The sequence below is a fragment of the Molossus molossus genome, unplaced genomic scaffold, assembly GCF_014108415.1.
Source record: "Molossus molossus isolate mMolMol1 unplaced genomic scaffold, mMolMol1.p scaffold_m16_p_14, whole genome shotgun sequence".
In the NCBI taxonomy this organism is placed as follows: Eukaryota; Metazoa; Chordata; class Mammalia; order Chiroptera; family Molossidae; genus Molossus; species Molossus molossus.
Window position 1 is genome coordinate 56,925,477 of NW_023425349.1, and position 24,286 is coordinate 56,949,762.

Consider the following 24,286-nt stretch of genomic DNA (forward strand, 5'->3'; position numbering starts at 1 on the left):
TTGCTTCATATATTTGAAAATTGATAGTCTTTTCAAAGGCAGTGGCTTTCAAATACATTTTCTGGAAGTTCCTCAGGTATTTCAGGGGGTTAATAAAATAGTGGAGAGTTCTGCCCCATCACCACAAAAGAGAGTGGCTCTGTATTTATCTCTTTTATTTATTGATGTTTCTCATGATTTTTCACTCGGGGAAAAGAAAGAATACACTTAGAGCATATAATCCCAATTTTACACTTGCTTTTGTACTTATTGTTTCTGTATGCACTTTTTCACATTTAAAAATATCTGAAATTTAGAAGTTGTGATATAATTGATGTCATGTCAGTTTAATGGGTAATTTTTTCTTTTATGACAAAATAAGAGGACATATGACAATCTATATATGTACCTATGAAACATAGTAGGTCTTAAATGCCACATAAAAAGGTTTTATTAAGCTCCTGTTCATTGTAACTCCTAGATTTCCTTCCTTCCTCCCTTCCTCCCTTCCTCCCTTCCTCCCTTCCTCCCTCCCTCCCTCTCTTTCTCTCTCTCTCTCTTTCCTCTGACACTTTCCCTGACAAATTTAGCTGCGGGCAATTTCTTTTAATTAAATTTATTGGGGTAACATTAGTCAATTTTTAATTATTGTTATGTGGATTGTTCTTCAAATTATCTATTAATTTAACTTGTTTTTGTTACCCAGCAAAATCCAAAGGCAACTTTTGTCACCAACAGTTGTTACCTATCAAATGAAAACTAAGTCATTTTAATATTAAATCAAGCAGAATAACAATTTGAGATTAGATATACAGTATGCATTTTAAAGCAAATACACGACACTTAGGCATGTTTGAAGTATATGCACTTAATAACTCACTGAGTCATGAACTAACATGGATTACTATGTGAAGTCAGAATTTCTTTTTTATCCTCACCCAAGGACATTTTTTCATTTTTTGTTCAGATAGAGTGGGAGGAAAAGAGAGAGAGAGAGAGAGAGAGAGAGAGAGAGACATCACTGTGAAAGGGACTCATTGAGTGGCTGCCTCCTGCATGCACAACCCAACCAGGGTCGGGGACAAACTGCAACTAAGGTACGTGCCCTTGGCGGGAACCGAACCCGGGTCTCTCTGGACCGCAGGCCAACGCTCTAACTGCTGAGCCAGACTGGCCGGGGCTGAAGTCAGAATTTCTTTAAAAATATATATCATGATAACGTACTTACAATTCTTGAATTTTTGTTGTTTTTATTTTGTATCTTAGTTTTTCACTATTTAATTTTGAAAACAGCACTATTTATGCTTTGTAAAAGAAGCAAAATAACCACAATTAATTCAAATTTAAAATCGAGAACTTTTTATTCTATTACAAATTATTACTAGATGAATATAAATAAACCCTAAACCTAGTTAATTACTTTATTAAATAACATGCATTTATGTAGAAACAGTCTTGGCTTTCAGGAACTAAGTCAATATTAACAGGGTTGGGAATTTTTACTGTGTCTTAAAGGCAGTCAGCACTGTTTTTAAGAGCAATACTTGTTTCTCTGGCAAAATATATCTTAATAGTATTTTTAAAAAATTGTTTTAAAGATAAAGCAATGAAAATCACTGATTTTTTTACAGCATAAATTAAAGGAATGGATGCAGTTCAAACTCAGATTATCCTTTATGCCTCCAATAGAATAGACATGAAATTCTTATTAATTTTTGTGTGCGAAAGAAGAAATTCAGGAAGTTTTGAATGTAAATAGTTTCATGGAAGAAAAATTACTTATGTGAGAAATTTTTATTTGTTTTAAAAAAACAGCCCTAATTCAGTAATGATACATAAGGTATGCTGAAGTAACATTTCATACACACACACACACGTTATATTTATGTATATACATATATATTACATGTCATGTATATATAAATATATAATAGCATTATACAATATGTTATGTGTATTGTTATATATTACATATATATGTAATTCATAATTATGTATAATATTATATATATAAAATTGTTTAGATTTCTACTTCTTGCTGTTGTAAGTAAACTAACCCCCTAAATGGTATATAGCTGTTTAGCTTTCTTTAAACAAGTGAATTTTATGTAGTTTAATCTCTTTTCCTATAATACCCACATATAACTATAAATATATTTATACAAGTTTAAAATTATATTTTCTATTGTATGTGTACTTGAGCCTTATCATTATTATATTTTGATGCAGATATTCTGGTTCAGGAGTTTGTGAAATTTGGATCACTAGATACATATTTGAAAAAGAATAAAAATTCTATAAATATATTATGGAAACTTGAAGTGGCTAAACAATTGGCATGGGCCATGCATTTTCTAGTAAGTAATTAGTATATTCTTTTTTTTTTTTAAATCCTCACTCAAGGATATATTGATTTGAGAGAGAGTGAGAGAAAAACATTGGTTGCCTCTTGTACTCACCCAATTGGGGATCGAACCCGCAATCTAGGTATGTACCCTGACTAGGAATTAAACCCACAACCTTTTGGTATACAGGATGATGCTCTTACCAACTGAGCCACCAGGCCACGGCAGTATATTCTTTTATTAGGAGTTTGTTTTATCTTATGAAGCAATGTAGAAAGGATCTTAACCTGGGAATAAGAAATAAATCTGTAAATGGATGTTGAGTTATTTAAAATAATCTGTGTTATTTTATGAAAGGTATTATTTTAGGCAAATGTTTATGAAAATCACTTTTAAAAGAAATAGTTTTGTCACTTCAGCAACACTTAGAAATAGATACTACTTAAAATCTCAACTTTAGAAAGTGAAGTGGCATTGGGTGGTTTTAATGTATTTGTTTTATTATGGGTATAGGTTATTGTGTCATTTAAAATGTAAAACAGAAAGCACAGTGTTGCCATAAAATTTTCTTTTATTATTTCAAAGCATACCTCCAAATTAATGTTTATTAATTAATACTGTCTTATTTTTATTCTTTAAATCCATTTTGAGGCCTAAGACATATTAAGTGCTCATATATTTGTGGATTCATATTTGAATGTATGTATATTTTACTCTAATAGGAAGAAAAAACCCTTATTCATGGGAATGTGTGTGCCAAAAATATTCTACTTATCAGAGAAGAAGACAGGAAGACAGGAAATCCTCCTTTCATCAAACTTAGTGATCCTGGTATTAGTGTTACAGTTTTGCCAAAGGACAGTAAGTTCTACAGGAATCATATTTAACTTTATAAAGTTTTACTTGGAGGGTTGCATAAAAACCTGTTAATTTTTTAAAACTATTTTATTGAGATAGTCTTGATTAATAATAAAATGTACCTACCATTTTTAGAAATCTAAAGTTATAGTTATATCGTCTTTCTGTCCATTTGTTTTTGTAAACCTGTTACTAGGGTGTCAGCTGATGGTCATTGGTGCTAATTCATTGCCAACAGGAATCCCCAAATTGGGGTGTGGTGAAAAGGCAATTTTATTCAGTACAAAATAGCTTAATTGTGATATAGCATGGCTGTGAAAACATCATGGCTGTGAAGCAACCCTAGGGCCAGACCCCTGTCTGGCTAGACAGCCCTCTTTGCTCCTTGATGGTCTGCTCTGCTTTTTGCCAGTCTGCTTTGCACTGTGCTGGGCTGCTCCCTTCTGCCCCATTGAGAAGCCAGCGAAATGTAGTTTCCAGCCTTTGGTGGAAAGGGAAAGTGTCTCCAGAGTCAGAGAAGAGCTGGCTTATATAAATAGAAGTTCCTGCCCCTGGTCCCTGATTGGTCTGTCCTCATGTAAATGAATACTACAAATCCTCACAGTTTGATTAGTCCAAAAGGCACTGTCCTGATTGGTCAGAATAGAACCGCTCTTATTGGTTGCAGCTGAGCAGCTCCAGTTGGATGGGGAAAGCCCAAGTTCTGTTGGTTGAAATAGGATTTCAGGAACTCCTTTATAAGGGTTGGCTTAGATGGCAGAAACACAGTTCCGGCTTTTCCCTAAAGTGCAGTTTGCATGAGAGGCCCTTGTGTAGACTTGGCTGCTAGACTCTGTTCTTGTTTTTTGTTTATTTTAATTTGAGCTCAATTAGCCATCAGGAGCCCTTCTTAGTAGGCATCTTTCTCAGGGGCCACAGTACTGTAGATGATTTTTAAAAACAGTTTTAACCCCTAATTATGTATGGAAGGTCAGATTTTCTTCATATTTATTTATTTATTTAGAGACTATGATAATACGCAAAAATCTTGGCTCTTCCTAAATATTTTCTTAAAATAGATCCTTACAGTGTAATTGCTGGATCCAGGGATGGGAACATTTTTAAGGCTCTCGAATCAAGTCATCAGGGAGCTCTCTGAAAAAGTGGTATTCAACTGACCTCAGATGGCTTTCAAGCTTTGGAGCACTCTTAATTTCATAGATGAAAATCACATCTCACTGTTTTGCTTTGCTGTTCTGTGATTATTCATGACACTGAAGAGTTTTTCATAAATTTATTGTATGTTTGTATTTGCTTTTTACTGCACTTTTTCTTAACATCTTTGGTTCATTTTTCTCTGCGGGTCTTAGTGAACTTTTTATTGATCCCTGTGTATTCTTCATGGAGTAATATTAACCTTTCTCATTTTGTGTCAAATTCTTTACAATTCTGATTTACCTTTTAATTTTTTTAACATTAAGATTGTTTAAATACTAAAATTTGTTGATAATTTTCTCTATAATTTCTTCCATTGCTTTTATGCTTTGAAAGTTCTTTTCAATACACAGATCAAATATTCACATAATGTTTTTCTAGATATTTTATGTTCTTTGTTTACATCTTATTCTCATTGAACTGGAGTTTATTTTGATGTGCAGTGTATCTAAATTGACATTTTTTGGAGGACTTAGCCAGTTTTACCCACTGTTTCTTTGGTATTAATTAATGTGTCCTTCGTTTGTCATCTACTGTATTCCTCTTAATACTGGGATGTGCTTTAGACGCGTACTTCTCTTACCTGTGTCAAATGACCTTTGTTTTATTACTTTATCCATACTTTTAAAAAACAGTTTTAATTCCTAATTATGTATGGAAGGGCAGATTTTATCCATTTTCTAAGTGAAAATTTCAAATATCATTCTATGAACCACAAGTAAATTTTCTAAATTTTTCTTTCCTTAGTTACTAAATAAAAATTTGAGAAGATATGTTTATGTACTTTGAGATCTTATTTAGTTTAATTATTCAGCTAATTCTGACTTTTAAAACCTTTTTAAAAATAAAATAACCTTCCTTATGCGTTTTTAACCCATTTAATTTAAATGAAAATTTTAGTTAAATAGTTGAGAGGAGTTATTTTGGTCCAAATAATGTAATTGTATTTCATTATCTTAGCTAATTTCTCTAATAGAATGTTCTAAATTTAGAATCAAAATTGACCAACTTTTTTTGTGTATTGATGCATGCTATCCTGTTTGAGCCCATAGTACTTAAACTTCATGGCTCATCTGACAGTGAAGATAGATTATAAGGCAGAAAATGTTGTAGAATCTTGGACCCAGTACTCAGTGAAATTTTACCCTTTGGAATGGGAGGTGAAGAAAGAGAAAATATATTCATATGGTGAATGAGAAAGGTACATGTACTCTTTGAATATACCAAAAAATACAGCAGATTATCCTTCATTCTTATGTATCTTTATGCCAGAATACCAGAAGGTGCAGTTAATATGCTATTTTCTGAATACCCTTTTGGAGGGAAAATTTCATGATCTGAGCAGAACCTATATATATTGATTCTGTACCCAGAATATCTTGGTATAATTTAGCCATCCATCTGCCTATTGGCCCTTATTTTTTCACCCACAAAATAGCACTACCACTGCTATTTAAGACAGATTCAAATGATGCTAACGTTATCTTTACTGCTTACACATTGTAAGGAAATACAAAAAATATCAAGAGGCAAATTTTATGGGGAAAAAAATGTTTTTTTAAATGCAGAATTTTAATAGGAAGGGGTAGAGAGACACTGATTTAATGCAGCAATTTTCAACCTTTTTCATCTATGGCATTACTAATCTAATTACTAAAATTCTGTGGCACACCAAAAAATATGTTTTTTGCCAATCTGGAAAAAAAAGGTATAATTTTGATTCATTCACTAGATGGCTATTGTTGTGTTGGCTGTTGTTATTTTTTAATTTGACAGTCTGAGAGAAAAGAGGTCACTGCCCCTGACTAAATAGTCAGGTATTGCATGTTTTAAAAATTCTCATGGCACACCAGTTGAAAATCAGTGATTTACTGGAAAGAAGTTTAGTTGATCCAGGATTTATTGTACAGGATTCTAATTCTCTTAGTGCTACTAACAAATTGTGTGACTTTGGGCAAATTACTATGTCTTTATGGATCTCTGTTGTCATTGTTAAAGATGAGATAAGAATTAGATAATTATTCAAAACCGTTTGAAAATTATTTGCATATAAAAGAATTACTTGTGAGAACTATTTAACCATACAGTGTTCCTATCTTTAAAAGTTCTTCAGGAGAGAATACCATGGGTACCACCTGAATGCATTGAAAATCCTAAAAGTTTAAACTTGGCAACAGACAAATGGAGTTTTGGTACCACTTTGTGGGAAATCTGCAGTGGAGGAGATAAGCCTTTGAGTGCTTTGGATTCTCAAAGAGTAAGTTTATATAGGCTGTGGAGTTAGATTAATTCTGTGATCCTTTATGTTTCTTTCACATGATTTTATATTTTTTAGCCCATCTAATGTTAAAAAGAAGGTTGATAAGACATTATGCAATTCTCAATGTGTGGTTCTTTAATTATAGAAGCTACAATTTTATGAAGATAGGCACCAGCTTCCTGCACCAAAGTGGACAGAATTAGCAAATCTTATTAATAATTGTATGGATTATGAACCAGATTTTAGACCTTCTTTCAGAGCCATCATACGAGATCTTAATAGTTTGTTTACTCCAGGTATGTATTGATGGAGCAATCTTACTGATTCTCCAGCTATCTTTCTATTTTTGTTGTATTGAACAAATCTTTACTAACTGTGTAATCCCTTACAATAAGTTCTTTGATCTTCTAGAATTTCTGAATTTCTTATGGTCACATGACTTTCCTACTTTATACGTATTCTGGACTCCTTGATTAAGCAATCTTTTCATTTAAAAAAAAAGGCTTTTTCTTCTTTTTTTTTTATCCTCACCTGAGGACATTTTTCCATTTTTTGTTCAGGTAGAGTGGGAGGGGGAGAGAGGAAGAGAGAGAGAAACATCGATGTGAAAGGGACACATCGAGTGGCTGCCACCCGCACGACCAACCAGGGCCGGGGACAAACTGCAACCGAGGTACATGCCCTTAGCGGGAACCAAACCCGGGTCTCTCGGGACCGCAGGCCGACGCTCTAACCGCTGAGCCAAACCGGCCAGGGCAAGGCTTTTTCTTCTTTAGTTACATTTTAATCTGCCACTTGATGAGTAATATACTACAGAAGTTTGTCTTGTTTGAGTTTTTAAAAGCAACTCTTTGTTTTTTAAAAACTAGTTTTCATACATTTTATAATTGATTTTCTAAACATGAGGTAGATTTATTTTTGTTTGTCCTCTCCTTTAAAATATGTAGGTTTAGCATGTGTCTTGACCCACAGATATTTCCTGTTCCAATACTACTCTCTAATTTCAAGCAAAAGTCAGAATATATTCTTATTTTTAATCCTCACCTGAGGACATTTTTGCATTTATCTTAGAGTGGGAGGGGGGATTGGGAGAGAGAGAGACATTGACATAAGAGAGACACATTGACTGGTTGCTACTCACACAACTCCAACTAGGGCTGGGGACAAACCGCAACAGAGGGTACATGTCCTTAGTGGGAACCAAACCCGGGTCTCTCCGGTCCACTGACCGACGCTCTAACTGCTGAGCCAAACCGGCCAGGGTATAAATATAAAAACTACCTGTTTTGTAAAGTAATTATTTGTTCTTTGTAAAAATCTTTCTTGAAAACCTGTAAGATTATGGGTAATAATTAAAGGCTCCATTAATATAACCTAAACTATTAGTGTTACCCTGTATTAATTTGTATTTAGTATTTCTAACTCATTCTAATGTTTTTGGTCAGTTTGAATACATATTAATCTAACCCAGAGAATGTATTTTCCAGCTTATGGTGGTAATATTCTTTATTTCTGCAGATTATGAACTATTAACAGAGAATGACATGTTACCAAATATGAGGATAGGTGCCCTAGGGTTTTCTGGTGCTTTTGAAGACCGAGACCCTACTCAGTTTGAAGAGAGACACTTGAAATTTCTACAGCAACTTGGCAAAGTAAGATGACAGAAATTTTTTTAAAATATGTTTTTATTGACTTTTTAAAGAGAGAGAGGAAGGGAGAGAGAGAGAGAGAGAGTAACGTGAGCAAGAAACATCGATGCCCCCTGCATGCCCCCTACTAGGGATCGAGCCTGCAACCCAGGCATGTGCCCTGACTGGGAATCGAACTGTACCTCTCAGTCCATGGAACAACACTCAGTCCACTGTGACACGCCAGCCAGGCTGAAATTTTTTAAATAGTTAAATTATAATCATAGAACTTTTTATTTAGGGAAAAAAGGCTTTAGAAATTCTCTAAAGTTCACATTACACAAAACTTTAAGCAGAAAAAAAGGGTTTTGTTTTGTTATCAGATGTTGAGAAGTGCTGTGTTAAACAGCTATCTTTAAGAAGAACTTTTCAGAACCCTTAAAATGTAATGTGCATTGAACATCTTTGAAAATTAGGCAGTATTTTCCCCAATTGAGTTGGCCATGGGACTCTTTCATGGTAGAGGGCACTTTATTTGTGAAATAGAGAAAGGGACAATTAAATTAAGCCATTTTTTGTTTTTGGTAATTTTCACCTGAGGATATTTTTTACATTGATTTTTTTTTTTTAGAGAAAGAGGAAGGGAGGGGTTGGGGGAAAGAGATAGAGGGGAGAGAGGAGAGAGAGCGAAACATGGACTGATTGCCTCCTGCACATGCCCCATCCAAGGCCGGGGATCAAACCTGCAACCCTCTGGTGCAAGGGCTGATGTTCTAACCACTGAGCAGTGCTGGCCAGGGCTTCTTTTTAAAAAATCCTTACCCAAAGATATGTTTATTGATTTTAGAGAGAGGAAGAGAAAGAGAGTTGCCTCTCATATGAGCCCCAACCAGGAACTGAACCCATATCTTTCAGTGGATGGGACGATGCTCCAACCAACTGAGTCACCTGGCTAGGGCTAAATTAAGTATTGCTACTCATTTTCTTTTTTAATCATCTCAGGGAGAAACAATCTGATTGTTTAGAGTCTAGAGGTTGACTGGACTATGCTCACTTACATGGGCCTCTCCATAGGACTGCATCATAACATGGCAGCTGAGAAGAAACACCTAAGGTGGTGTTTTTTTAACCTAATCTCAGGAGAGACATTTCATCACTTGTTGTGTGGCTTGTATAATTAGAATAACTTTGAGCTTTTATGTGGTCTAAGTTTTTTTTTTAATTGGCTTCAACTGTATAACTGAAAATATAGTCACTTAGAATCTTGTAGCTCAAGGACTATGTTGTGTTTTTTTTTGTTTTTTTTAAATCATCACCCGAGGTTATTTTTCTATTTTATCTTCAGATAGATTGGGGGTTGGGGGGGGAGAGATGTGAGAGAGAGAGAGAGAGAGATGTGAGAGACACACATCGACTGGTTGCTTCCCGCATGACCCAACCAGGGCCTGGGACTGAACCGCATCTGAAGTATGTGCCTTGACCAGAATCGAACGTGCGATTCTTTGGTCCACAGGATAACCCTCTAACTGCTGAGCCAAACCTGCCAGGACTGTTGTTTTATTCTTTAAGAATGCCATAATTATCCAAAATATACTACTTTTTTTAATACCCAAAACTTATTTGTAAATGTTATATATCAACTTACCAACTCTGTACAGATAATAAATTTTAATAAAAAAGAGAACAGATTTCTTTAATGACTTACCTTAAAAAAAAAAAAAAAGTAGGAATATCCCCAAAAGCTAAAAATTACTTTCTTGAGCAAATAAATCAGACTTTGTATAAATCTGCTCAGGCTGCCATCAAAAAATACCTTAGACTTGGTGGCTTAAACATCAGATATTTATTTCTCATAGTTCTAGAGTCTGGAAATTCTGAAGTCAAGGTTCTGGCAGGGTTTGGTTGCTGGTGAGGGCTCTCTTCTTGGCCTTCTTATGGCTACTTTCTTGCTGTGTCCTCACATGACAGAACTCTGGTGTCTCTTCCTCTTCTTATAAAGGCACCAGCCCTATCAGATTAAAGCCTCACCCTATGACTTCTTTTATCCTTTATTGTCTCTTCCCAAGCCCTGTCTCCAAATACACTAATATTGGGGGTTAGGGCTTTATCCTATGCATATTCAGCCCATAATAGTCCCTTACTCAATCCAGCTCACTGACGGTGATATTAAAGGGTGTACTGTGAGAAAGGGAAGTTCTTTCTGGAATTTAGTGATAGGAAGTTAGTGATAGATAGCATGTCTTTTGGGTTGTCTTAATAATTAATGTTCATGATTTGTGTTTAAATGCTTTTTTGAAGTTGTTTGTATTTCAGCTTTTAATTCCTTTTGAAGAAATTAAATATATAGGTTTACTACCCACCTGTTGAAATACTATTTCCTTTTTTGTTCTAAAATAACCTAATGTAAGTTTCGGGACGTGTGTGAATTCTGAGACTTCTATCTTAATTTGCTGTGCTGTTTAGGGTAATTTTGGGAGTGTTGAGATGTGCCGGTATGACCCTTTACAAGACAACACTGGGGAGGTGGTGGCTGTGAAAAAGCTCCAGCACAGTACTGAAGAGCACCTCAGAGACTTTGAAAGGGAAATTGAAATCCTTAAGTCCCTGCAGCATGACAACATTGTGAAGTACAAGGGAGTGTGCTACAGTGCTGGTATGTTGCCCATTGAAACCTATTTTGAACTCAAGGTATGTTGAAACATATACTGACACAAGATGTGGACTTATACTGTACCAGTGCCCAGAGAGAGAAGACTGGAGACTCTGCTTGGTGATGGTGGACTGTAACTACAGGAAGTCTTCGGCTAGTTGTTTAATCATTCTCTTCACTGAAAATGGTGCTTATCACTCTTGCTTACACTTATCAGGCAATTATCACTTTCAAAGAAAGAAATTGTTTTTGCTCACATTTTCTTTAAAAACGTTATATTTTACATTAGATGCTTTTTGTTCAATACGAGATTAGGGGAAAGGAAGTTTTCTCATCAGCTTATTTTGGTTTGTATACAGGGTTACAGAAGACTAAAACAACTATTTTTAAAACTTTTTGATTCCAAAAGCCTGTGTTCTTTACTATATCACCTTTGATTCATAATCACATTCTGTCATCTTAGACTCAGATTTGATATATCTTTGAATCATTTATGTATGGTTGTTTTTTAATATTTCATTGGTAAAACATGGCAAAGTATAGCATTATGTTCCCATCTGTATTTTAAAAGGCCGGCGTAATCTAAGATTAATTATGGAATATTTACCATATGGAAGTTTACGAGACTATCTCCAAAAGCATAAAGAACGAATCGATCATAAAAAACTTCTGCAGTATACATCCCAAATATGCAAGGTACCTTATATTCTGATTATTTGTTGTAGATGAAGTGGGCATGTTGAAGTAATTGCTAAAAAATTCTCTAGTTGTTGTTTTTTTATATAATTAAAGGTGTATATATAGACAAGACCATTTAGGTTGTTTATGTTTACAAAACCAGCTGAAAGAAAAATATTATTTTATCCGTAGGGTATGGAGTATCTTGGTACAAAAAGGTATATCCACAGGGATCTGGCAACAAGGAATATATTGGTAGAGAATGAAAACAGAGTTAAAATTGGAGATTTTGGGTTAACCAAAGTCTTGCCACAAGACAAAGAATACTACAAAGTGAAAGAACCTGGTGAAAGTCCTATATTCTGGTGAGTATATTTTAGTAAATAAAATGAAAATTTAGAGCATAAACTTCAAATATTATTTTTACTATTATTGATAGTTTGTCATTTATATATATTTTTTTAATTAAAATTTTCTTTATTGATTTTTAGAGAGAGAGGAAGGGACAGAGAGAGAGAGATAGAAACATCAATGAGAAAGAACATTGATTGGCCGCCTCCTGCATGACCCCACTGGGGATCTGGCCCACAATCTGGGCAGGTGCCCTGACCGGGAATCAAACTGGAGACCTTTTGGTCATGGGTCAACGTTCAACCACTGAGCCACACTGGCTGGGCTGTCATTTATATATTTATACTCATAGCAAAATTTTATCATATACTTACATTGGATTTAAATGTATTTCTTGGATTATCTCATTTAATGCTCATAACAACCCTTGGAGAATATGTATTAGTATGTCATTTTAAGCATGAGGGAACTGAAGTGTAGACAGGGTAAGTAAGTAGCTTACTCAAGGTCAAGGTTTTTTACATCCCACCTACTATATCAAGTGAAATCATAGGGTATTTGTCCTTCTCTGTCTGATTTATTGCACTTAGCATGACACCCTAGAGGTGTTGGGGTCCTTAGAGAGATGAGTGAAAGGGAATAAGTGGTACAAACTTCCAGTTATAAAATAAGTCATAGGGATATAATGTACAGCATAAGGAACATAGTCAATGATATCATAATAACTTTGTATGGTGACAAATGGTTACTAGATTTATCACAGTGATCACTTCATAAAGTATATAAATGTTGAATAACTATGTTGTACACTAGAAATTCATATAATATTATGTCAACTGTGCTTTAATAAAAAGAAAAGAAGTAAAATAATAGTTAAATTTTTTTTAAAAGTTTACCAGATAGACCAGAGAAAAGGCATTTCATGAGGAGGACAACAAGAACAAGAGGACCAGGGGCTTACGAGTGAATGGCATAATTACAGAAGACACTGAGTAATTGGGGCTAGAATGGTATTAAGCCCTGTGTACCATGATAATGAGTTCAGACTTTACTTGGTAGACAGTGTGTAGGTGAGAAATTGAGGCTTTACCTCTTTACTTTTGGTGGAGAACAGCAGTTCTCAAAGTGTGGGGACATCTAGTACCCCCTTTAGGGAGTCTCTGTTATCAAAAGTTATTTTCATAATAATACTAAGATGTTATTTGCTTTTTTCACTCTCATTTTTGCATATGTTGATAGTGGAGTTTTCCATAGTCTATAATCTTAGTCTTTATTAAACCAAACGTCAAAGAAACTTTAAAAATGTAGAACAGTACTATTCTTCTCACCAGAGTATTCTAGCTTGGAAATTAGAAATTTTCCTCTATTTATTTATTGTTTTGATTAATCCTCACTGGAAGATGTTTTTTCTATTGATTTTTTTTTTTTTTTTTTTTTATAGAGACAGTGGAAGGGAGAGGAAAAGGGGGAAGTAAAGAAGGGGGAAGAGAGAGAGAGAGAAAAAGAGGGAAACATCGATGTGACAGAGACACATCGATTGTTTAACTCTCGCATGTGCCCCCACTGGGACTAGAGATCAAACCTGCAACCCAGGTACGTGCCCTTGACTGGGAATCAACCCCTTGACCTTTTGGTGTACAGGACAACACTCAAACCACTGAAGCACACAGGCCAGGACAGAAAATAGTTATTTTTCTTTTTTTTTTTTATCCTCACCCGAGGACATTTTCCATTTTTTGTTCAGGTAGAGTGGGAGGGAGAGAGAGGAACAGAGAGAGAGAGAGAAACATCGATGTGAAAGGAACACATCGAGTGGCTGCCACCCGCACAACCAACCAGGGCCGGGGACAAACTGCAACCGAGGTACGCACCCTTAGAGGGAACCGAACCCGGGTCTCTCAGGACCGCAGGCCGACGCTCTAACCGCTGAACCAAACCGGCCAGGGCGAAAATAGTTATTTTTCATAAAAAATTATTTGTTAACATGTACTGGGCTTATTGTTATTTGTTATTATTATTTTTTAATCCCCACCTGAGGATATGTTTTTATTGATTTTTTTTTTTAGAGAGAGAGGAAGGGAGGGAGAGAGAGAGAAAAACATTGATGTGAGAGTGAAACATCAATCAGTTGCCTCCAACTGGGGAGATTTTATTATTATTATTATTATTATAATTTTTTTTTTTTTTTTTTTTTATCCTCACCCGAGGACATTTTTTCCATTTTTTTTTGTTCAGGTAGAGTGGGAAGGGGAAAGAGGAAGAAAGAGAGAGAGAGAGAGAAACATCGATGTAAAAGGGACACATCGAGTGGCTGCCACCCGCACGACCAACCAGGGCCAGGGACAAACTACAACCGAGGTACGTGCCCTTAGCGGGAACCGAACCCGGGTCTCTCGGGACCGCAGGCTGATGCTCTAACCGCTGAGCCAAACCGGCCAGGGATTATTATTATTATTTTTTATCCTCACCGGAGGACATTTTTCTATTTTTTGTTCAGGTAGACTGGGAGGGAGAGAGAGGAACAGAGAGAGTGAGAGAAACATCGACGTGAAAGGGACACATCGAGTGGCTGCCACCCGCACGACCAACCATGGTCGGGGACAAACTGCAACTGAGGTACGTGCCCCTAACGGGAACGAAACCTGGGTCTCTCTGGACCGCAGGCCGACACTCTAACCGCTGAGCCAAACTGGCCAGAGCTTATTGTTATTTTTAATGAATTAGTAAATAGTTTAACATTTTCTTAGTTTTAATATCTAATATGGTAAATATTGGTAGCAATAACCCACATAAACACAAGCTTTTTTGGGACTTTAATAATTTTTTTTTTTACTCCTCACCCAAGGACATTTTTCTAATTTTTGTTCAGATAGACTGGGAGGGAGAGAGAGAGAGAAACATCAACGTGAAAGGGACACATCAAGTGGCTGCCACCTGCACGACCAACCAGGGCCGGGGACAAACTGCAACCAAGGTATGTGCCCTTAGCGGGAACTGAACCCGGGTCTCTCTGGACTGCAGGCCGTAGCTCCAACTGCTGAGCCAAACTGGCCAGGGTGGGACTTTAATAATGTTTAAGAGTATATAGGAGGGGGCCTTTGACCTAATGCTTGGAGAACTACTGGTATAGAGAGTGCATTATATTAAGGAAAGGCTAACAGCAGGGAGAGGCAAGTTAGGCAACTTTTGCAGGAATCTGAGCTGTTGGTTTTTAAACCCTTTGTTTGTATATATCCACTGAAAGAATTATGAGAACTGTATTTTATCTCACACATTTAAAATTGATAGCCAAAGTTTTTACTTATAAATTTAAATAGTCATAAATAATATATTGTCTAAAATATTATAAATACTGACATTTAAATAACAGGTATATCAATCTTTTAGTTGTTTCTAATGAAATCTAAATAACACAAAAATTTGATACCTATTGTTATCCACTTAAAGTATAAGAGCAGACATTTTATTTTTGATAGAAATTTTATGTCACTCCTTTTATTCTTTAAAATTATATTTCTACTTCCCTTCCCGCCTCAAATTTTGCATACTGTATTATGTTTTGTACTTGGAAGATCTTTCGATCACCTATCTCCTTTGTAACCAAAGTATGTATATTAATTGAAATTATTTTTAAAATTGTCTCTGACCACAACAGTTATAAGCATTCACATTTTTCTTCTGGATTGAGTTATTAATGAAGTTTTCAGGATACAGTTTTCCTAAGCAATGTAAATAAATTACATATTTGGATAATTGTTGAAAAAGTTTTATTGAAACCTAGGTTTTTGCTCAGTGGTTAGAGCGTTGACCCTTGGACCAAAGAGTCGCAGGTTCGATTCTGGTCAAGGGCACGTACCTCAGGTGCGGTTCACTCCCTGTTGTGTGGAAGGCAGCTGATCAAAGTGTCTCTCTCACATCAATGTCTCTCTCTCTCTCTCTCTCTCTCCCCCCCTCCCCCTCTCCCTCACATTCTATCTGAAGATAAATGCAAAAACAAAACAATAAAAAGTCTTATTGGAGCCCTGGCTGATGTGACTCGGTTAGTGTCATCCCGTATACCAAGAGGTGGCCGTTCGATTCCCGGTCAGGGCACATACCCAGGGTGTAGGTTTGACCCATGACTTGGGCAAGTGCAGAGGCAACCTATTGATGTTTCTCGCTCTCTCAAATAAGTTTAAAAAAACACAAACTTTTTATTGAAGACATTTCTTAATGAGATAATTAGAGGGTTCTTTTCTCCAATTAGTTCATATTACCTTGGATGAATATTTTTTATTTCTGTACTAGACTAGATTTAGCATAAATTCTTTGTTTATTTTGCATTTTTATAGATATAAACACTGAGAAAACTAGTTTGTATAAATAAATAGATAGGAATGGAAGTTTTATTATAATAGTATCATTCATTTCTATGATTCCTTCTGAGATGTATAGTAAAAAAGTATATATTGATCTTTCATTAAAATTTTTCTTTTGGTTGGTAATTTGATTAGATCCATTCCTTTTTCATTGCTGTTGAAAGCAAAGAATTAAAGCCACTTAATTTTCAAAAGTGGATAAACTACCCAGTCATTAGAGTCATTCATTTTCTCCATCTTTGAGAAGTAGTATACCAGAAATTGAAATCGTGATGTTACTCTCATTTAGAAGCATGCTATTTAAAATGATGCATTCAGAAAAGGTTGCAAAAATAGAATATTGCTAATTTTAATATAGTATTTTAAGATAACATCTTGTATTATGTTTTAAATACATTATTTAAATATGGCAAATCTTTGTGCTGCCTCAAAGATTGAGTCAGTTTATGAAGAATATCCTTTTTATAACCCATCTGGCAATGTCCAGCATAAACAAATTACATTTAATTTCCAACAGAAATGTTTGACTTCAGTTTTCAATCAAGTAAGAATAGTAATATTATGAAATATTATTTCTAAAAAACCAATTGCAGAACACATGTACAGAGCCATGTTTATAGTGAAGCTAACAAAGCATATTCCCAGAACACCTTCCTTCCAAAATTCCTTCTTTTCTAATTTTAAATATTCAGTTTCTTTTTTTTTTAAGTATGTTTTTATTGTGTGTGGGTTTTTTTAGGAAGAGGGAGAGAGAGAAACATTGATTGGCTGCCTCCTGCACACCTCCTACTGGGGATTGAGCCCAAAACCCAGGCATGTGCCCTGACCAGGAATTGAACTGGTAATGGAACCTACAACCCTTCAGGCCAACACTCTTAATTGCTGAGCCAAATTGGCCAGGGCAAAGCTAACATTCATTTAAATATATCATAACTAAATATGTAAAGTGTTTTCTGAAACTAAATATAAAGCAAATATAGCACTACATCATTAATTGTGTGGTGTGGACTACAAGTATTATAGAAATTCAGTAGCATTGGGTCATTAAGACCTTGAGTAGTCAGAGAAGGATTTGTGGAACTGAATATTTTAAAGGAAAGATTAAATTCTTGTAATTCATATTTTTAATCTCATCAGTCTTAAGCATTTCTCTATCATTATCCTCTATAATAAGGATAAATTTAGCAAGGTAACCAGGATATTCACAGCCCATCAGCCAAAATTCTCCCTTGGTTAGTGTTGATACTTGAGTAGATAGTAGCACCATTTCCCCCTGTAACATTCTCTTTTCTGTGCTCCTTCACTTTCCTGGGATAAACAGGTTCTTTCTTTTATATCCTTTTTTATTTTTTGGTATGTGCCCCTAGTGGGAACCGAACCCGGGATTCTCTGGTCCTCAGGTCGATGCTTCAACCGCGGAGCCAAACTGGCCAGGGCTCTTTTATATCTTAATAGCTTCACGTCTTGCTCCAGTTTAGAAATCATTTTTTCCCTTTTATGATACTTATCTGTATTCATTTAAAGCATAACTTGCAAAGAACAGCTTATTTTTCAGTTTTTAGAAAGTACTTTACAGTTAATCTTGGTGTTTCCTATAGAGACAAAAATGATTAAAATAAATTAAATAAAAAATTTTTTTAGTTACCTTTGTGTGTTGAAGGTTCCCAAGACCACCTTCAGGTTTGATCTTCACTAGGAGGATTCATAACAGTCAGCATACTATCATATTTGTAGCTATGATTCCTTACAGGGAAAGGACACAAAGCAAAATCAGCAAAAGGAAGAGGAGTCTAGGGCAAAGCTGGAGGAAACCAAGCATAATCTTTTAAGGGTTCTCTCCCAGTCAAGTCATATGGGACACGCTTAATTTCCCCAGCAGTAAATTGTGAAAACACAGTGCCCAGGGTTTTTATTGGGACTGGACACGTAGGCATGCTCTATCTGTATGTACCAAAATTCCAGATTCCTAGAGGGAAAGCAAGCACTCAGCACAAACCATACTGTTTGCAAAAAACATTTTGGGTACAGTTGAGGCACTCTTATCATTTAGAGAATTGTGGAAACCCTCCTGAAATCGAAGTTCCAGGTACCAGTAAAGTGTCAGCATTGCAAGCAGGCCTTTTTGAGGATGGTGGCCTCAAGCCTGCTCTGTTAACTTTAAACTATACACCTTGCATTTTTTTAATTCAATGGTTTGCAGGTAAAATCTAGAGTTGGCATATCAGCCTTAGCCAGTTTTGCTCAGTGGTTAGAGTATTGGCCTGAGGACCAAAGGGTCTCGGGTTCAATTCCCAGTCAAGGGCCTGTACCTATGTTGCAGGTTTGATCCTTGTCCAGGAGGCAACCCATCAATGTGTTTCTCTCACAGTGATGTTTCTCTCTGTCTCTCCCTTCCTCCTACTCTACCTAAAAATCAGTGGAGAAATATCCTCAGGTGAAGATTAACAACAATAAATAAAGAGTTGCACATCAAGTAACCATCTTTTAAATGCTTTTCCTATTTCACAGGTATGCCCCAGAATCACTGACAGAGAGCAAGTTTTCTGTGGCCTCAGATGTTTGGAGCTTTGGAGTGGTTCTGTATGAACTTTTCACATATATTGAGAAGAGTAAAAGTCCACCAGCGGTCAGTGTGTTTTTTATTTACTTTCAGCTTTTTATTAACATGAGAAAATTTTTTTCCAAACAACAGTTGTAAGCTTAAGACCCATTTTAGCTCTCGCCATTTTTGCTCAGTGGTTAGAGCGTCAACCCACGGACCAGAGAGACCTGGGTTCTGTTCCTACTAAGGGCACATACCTCGGCCCCGGTGGGGTCATGTGGATGGCAGCCACTCGATGTGTATCTCTCACATCGATGTTCATCTCTCTTTCTCCCTCTCTCCCTCCCGCTCTATCTGAAGATGAATACAACAAGTGTCCTCGAAAAGACCCATTTTAGAGCCTCTTATTGCTTATTTGTAAGACAGCATCCAATAAAATAACCCTAAACTTATTCCAAATTAACTTGAATTTTTAAAAAGAGGTGTGTAGAGTACTATTTACTATATTTTCTTAATATTATTCTTAATAAATCTGATAAACTCATTCATTATAGGAATTACTGCAAAAGTTAAAATAAACTTTTTAAAGTAATGTTTTCCTGATCATTATAGAACTTTTTGTAATATAGAAGAGTATGAAAAAAAAAGTCACCTCTAGCCCTAACCGGTTTGGCTCAGCGGTTAGTTAGAGCGTCGGCCTGCGGTCCCGAGAGACCCGGGTTCGGTTCCCGCTAAGGCATGTACCTCGGTTATAGTTTGTTCCTGGCCCTGGTTGGGTTGTGCAGGAGGCAGCCACTCGATGTGTCCCTTTCACGTCGATGTCTCTCTCTCTCTCTCTCTCTCTCTCTTCCTCCCACTCCATCTGAACAAAAAATGGAAAAATGTCCTCAGATGAGGATTAAAAAAAAAAATCACCTCTAATTCAATTACTCAGAGGTAACTACTTTAGTATTGTGGTATGTTTTCTTCCAGGCTTCTTTTAACTATATGTTTTATATGTTTTACTTTTGTGAAATTTTATTAAAAATATTTTTTTTATAAAATAAAGGTTATACTATACAGCTTGCTATCCTGTTTTTTTCACTAAGTATTAGAGCATGGATATTTTCTTATATTAGTAAATATTTACTGAAAATGTGGCTTCTAAATTTGGGTAGTGTTTATAATAAGGGTATAATTTCTGAACAATTATTTTTCATTTTTTCAGTCTTTTAAGTAACACCTCAATAAACACAGTGAACATCTTTCTACATAGATACTTGTTTATCTCTGTGTGTCACCTTAGAATAAAGCTTAATAACAGATGAAAGGATATGAACTCTTATAAAGGTTTTTGATTATTTCAAAATGCTTTCCAGAAAAGCTGTATCAGATTATACTCTCAGTAGCAGTGCCCAGAGTATGTACATGTCATTTGACAGTATTGATCATTATGTTTTTATGCAGTTTTGCCAGATTGGTAGGAGAGAAGTTGTGTCTATTTGATTTTAATTTGCATTTCTCCTATTGGGTGTTTGGTGCATGTGTGTGTCTCCTCATGTGCTTTGCCCATTTTTATATTGATACTTTTTCTTACCAATTTATAAGAGCTCTCTATATTTCAATAAATGATGTATTGTAAATATTTTTCTATCTTACAGTTCAGACTTTTATGAATTTTTAACATTTGAACAATTTTTTTCTCCATGCATTTATGCTTAAACATACATTCTACATTTTCTTTCTGTTATATCCTCTTTTGCATTCAAGTTATTTCAGCTGAAATGTAATGTGACATGTTAAAACAATAACAACCAAAAAAGTGTGAATATGTTTTTAGTTCACTTGTTTTGGGCCCTCTCAGGGAATTTGTGTTGAGTATATTACAGTTATGGAAATGGCATTATAGAGGTTGCACATTTAACAATCTTTTCTGAAGTATTACTGAAAAGGAAGTTTTTGATCCTTAAAATAGTTTTTAAAAGGTTTCAAACACATAAGAAAACATACATATACAGAATTTTTCCCATTTATTGGAAGAAGTTGAGAAAGAATTCTGCTTCAAATTAAATGTACGCAAAAAATCTCATTAAAATGTGGGTTTGTGTTTCAGGAATTCATGCGTATGATTGGCAATGACAAACAAGGACAGATGATTGTGTTTCATTTGATAGAACTCTTGAAGAATAATGGAAGATTACCAAGACCAGATGGATGCCCAGATGAGGTAACACTTTTTTTTTTTAAATTCACAGTAATCATACAATTTCTTTCTCTTTTAAAATAAGGACTTCAGGTCACTTTATGAAATTTATGACTGTGGATCTAGGCCTAGCCATGACAGCTACCTATATGGGAGAATTAAGTGGGAGTTCTGAATCCATGTCTTCTGACAAAAAAGAACACTTTGTGCTCATTATAATTTTGATTTATTTTTCTCTTTTGCAGATTTATGTGATCATGACAGAATGCTGGAATAACAATGTAAATCAACGCCCCTCTTTCAGACACCTAGCTCTTCGAGTTGATCAAATAAGGGACAACATGACTGGATGAAAGAAATGAACTTTACTCTGAGACTAAAATAAAGTTAGAGAACAAAATTTTGTATTTCACATTGCTGTGGACTATTATTACATATACCATTATTATGTATATCATGATGCTAGCCACAACGATGTGGAAATATCTGCTCAAAACTTTCAAAGTTCAGTGAGTTTTTATGAGGACACCAGTAAAAGAAATTGATGAAAAGTTCTTGGCAAAGAATTTTGTAAAAAGTTTCATGAATCTAATCAGTCAGTTAACATCACCTTGCTTTGGCAAGAGGAAAAAAATTAGACGTTTTTTAAACTCAGAATTTTGAGAGATGAAAAAATTGTAATATAAATTTTGCAATGCTAAAGATACACAGAATATGTATGTACAGTTTTTACCACAATGAATGTATAATACCTTGGCATCTTGTGTGATGTTTTACATGAGGCCTGGTATTCATTAATGGTGTTTTCTAATTTTTCCATAGTTGATCTATAACTTCACTATACAAACAAATTAAGATGCTCAGATAATTGAATAAGCACCTTTGTGTTCTTGTTCATCTATATCACTGGCCAGCAATGTAAGCAGGTGTACACTTATCGCTTGTCGGTCTATGTACTGTAAATATTTTTCAAAGAAAAGGGAACAAATGTTTAGTTTTATTTGTATAGGAAATCTCCCTGACTCTAAATTTTGAAATGGAACAAGTTTACAAAGCTGTAACACAATCTATTTTCTTATTTGTCTCCCTTGTATCTATTTGTGATGAGTATGTTTTTTGTTTTTAAAATAGAACTGTCTCTAAGTTTTTCTAAGACTATAGTAAATAGTTTTCTTTTAAAAATTTGAGATTACGAATACAGGAATATTGTCATCCCTTGAGCTGTTGGCTGCCAATGAGATTTTTTAATCCCTGGAACCTATAATCATGCATTAAATTTAAGTGTAAGCCATAAGATACATTGTTTTTTAAATGTGTAAACCTATTAAGATTCATAATGTGGGTTAGGAATTTTTATTTTCTAAAGACTATTTTAGGGATTTTAGAAATCTCTATTGTAGTCACAGAAGAAATTTTCTCTTGTTAGAGAGTCTTATATACAAGGGAAAAATGAGAGTAAATTGGTGAAAAAGTATGCTTGTTATTTTATTTAAGAATGCCAGTAGAAAATTCATAATATGCCATTAAGAAAAATGAGAATATACATATTCTTTTTTTTTTTTTGGTACGTGCCCCTAGCAGGAACCGAACCCAGGACACTCTGGTCTGCAGGCCAGTGCTCCAGCCACTGAGCCAAACCGGCCAGGACTGAGAGTATACATATTTTGAACGAGGTATAAAGAGTTGTTTGTTGTCTTTGTCATTTGTTTTAGTGCTACTCGATTTTAGACACCATACCTAATGTGTGGCAGGGTTTATTGTATTATTTACACAAAGTTTAAAATACTTAGTATTTTGGTTAAAAAGAAAAAATAGTTTCTTACTCTAGTTTCAGTGGTATATGGTATTTTTTTAAACTTGTACTTAAGACTTTTGATTTCCTATTTTTTGAAGCTTATTTTAAAGTGCAAATTATATAAGAAAAAAATGTTTCACATGTGAAGTTTGAGGTTGGCAGGAAGAAAAAAATAAATCTTTTTTACGTGATCTTTAAAATATTTTAGTGGTTACCAAATGAAAAAATTATCTGAAACAATATATTAGATTTTAAAATATTTCTAGTAGATATTTTGATGCAAGTTGAATATAATTTTTATTTAATTTGTAAAGACTCTTCAAGGATCTGTAAATATAGTGCAATTAAAGATCTTCCGTTTTGCTACTTTTCAAGTCAAAAGTAGCATATCATATAATGTGCTTGATTTAAGATTTTTGTACTAACACCTATGTACTAAAAGGGAGAATTTTAAAAGTCTAAAGCATTTTGTTTTTAAAAACAAGGATGTTAACTAGATTTCCTTTTTAAAATATTTTTAATGTTTCAGTTTTTAGTTTTAGAGAAAAAGTACTATATAAACATTCTTAAGTATTTAGAGTGGGATTACTACCTTATCGTAAAATGTTAAGTTTTTAAAAGAATTATCATTCATTAAGGATTAATGATGTTTTAAATTTTGATTCTGACTATACATAAAAAGAAATTAAACCTGCAGGTGTTTAGTTGGTTCTGCACAAGAAACAGGTAATTATTGTTCCAGTTAATGCCAAACTGTTTCTTCAAATTAATATTCTTCAGAAAAGAGGATAAATATTTTCTTAGAATTCTGTAATTCTGTAAATATTCTGGTATATTAAGTTGTACAGTCTTTATATAAATAATTCCTTATATCCATGGCTACCTGCTTTGAGAAGTAGTCACTTTTTTATGTTATTTATGTACATACTATAATTTGCTGTGGGGGAATGCTTTCTTACAACCCAAGACTTCTGATATAAAATCAAGTGAAATTTTTATCACAACTATAACCTCTGATATTTCAATTTTATTTAAACAGTTTTATTATTGAGTAGACATTAGAAAATATCTACAGTTCAATACTTGGGAGCCATTCTCCATGGAGTGGCATTATGTGATCAGTTTATGAAGACTGTGTCATTTTCTTCACTGTGCCTTTAGCGTGTTCTCACAAAATTGAAATATTGATGTAAAAAGTATTCAGAAGTTATTTTCTTTTGTATTGTCACCTAACCAAGGAAGTGGGGTTACACACACTGGTTTAGGTACATACAGAGAAAGTCTTTTAGAATAGTAAATTTACCTTTAGATTTTTAAAAAGAAATACTTCCTAAGATGGCTATCAACTACTGTGCACTCTTTATAAACATTGCTGTATATACTGTAGTTCTGGTATTTAAATTATTTCTAATGAAAGTTTCTCTAGTTTTCCAGTATTACTAAAGATCTTTCAGTTTGCTATA

At 34.7% G+C, this 24,286-nt stretch overlaps 1 protein-coding gene across 12 annotated transcripts in view; it reads left to right on the forward strand.

Annotated features, from left to right (window-relative positions):
- JAK2 (Janus kinase 2) overlaps positions 1–22,777 on the forward strand; it is a 98,779-nt gene extending 76,002 nt beyond the window's left edge. For 5 of the 12 annotated variants that reach the window (XM_036261217.1, XM_036261218.1, XM_036261215.1 and 2 more), the window contains exons 14-25: positions 2,209–2,336; positions 3,047–3,185; positions 6,482–6,633; positions 6,782–6,932; positions 8,155–8,291; positions 10,731–10,920; positions 11,489–11,613; positions 11,788–11,960; positions 18,813–18,930; positions 20,939–21,052; positions 21,274–21,309; positions 22,607–22,777. In XM_036261217.1, coding sequence (XP_036117110.1) covers positions 2,209–2,336; positions 3,047–3,185; positions 6,482–6,633; positions 6,782–6,932; positions 8,155–8,291; positions 10,731–10,920; positions 11,489–11,613; positions 11,788–11,960; positions 18,813–18,930; positions 20,939–21,052; positions 21,274–21,309; positions 22,607–22,696 — 1,553 coding nt within the window. In that variant the 3' untranslated portion in view covers positions 22,697–22,777. Of the gene's footprint in view, positions 1–2,208; positions 2,337–3,046; positions 3,186–6,481; positions 6,634–6,781; positions 6,933–8,154; positions 8,292–10,730; positions 10,956–11,488; positions 11,614–11,787; positions 11,961–18,812; positions 18,931–20,938; positions 21,053–21,273; positions 22,573–22,606 lie in introns of those variants that run through there. The other 7 variants (XM_036261220.1, XM_036261224.1, XM_036261226.1 and 4 more) reach the window with 7 other exon arrangements.
- The last annotated feature ends 1,509 nt before the right edge of the window (positions 22,778–24,286 follow it).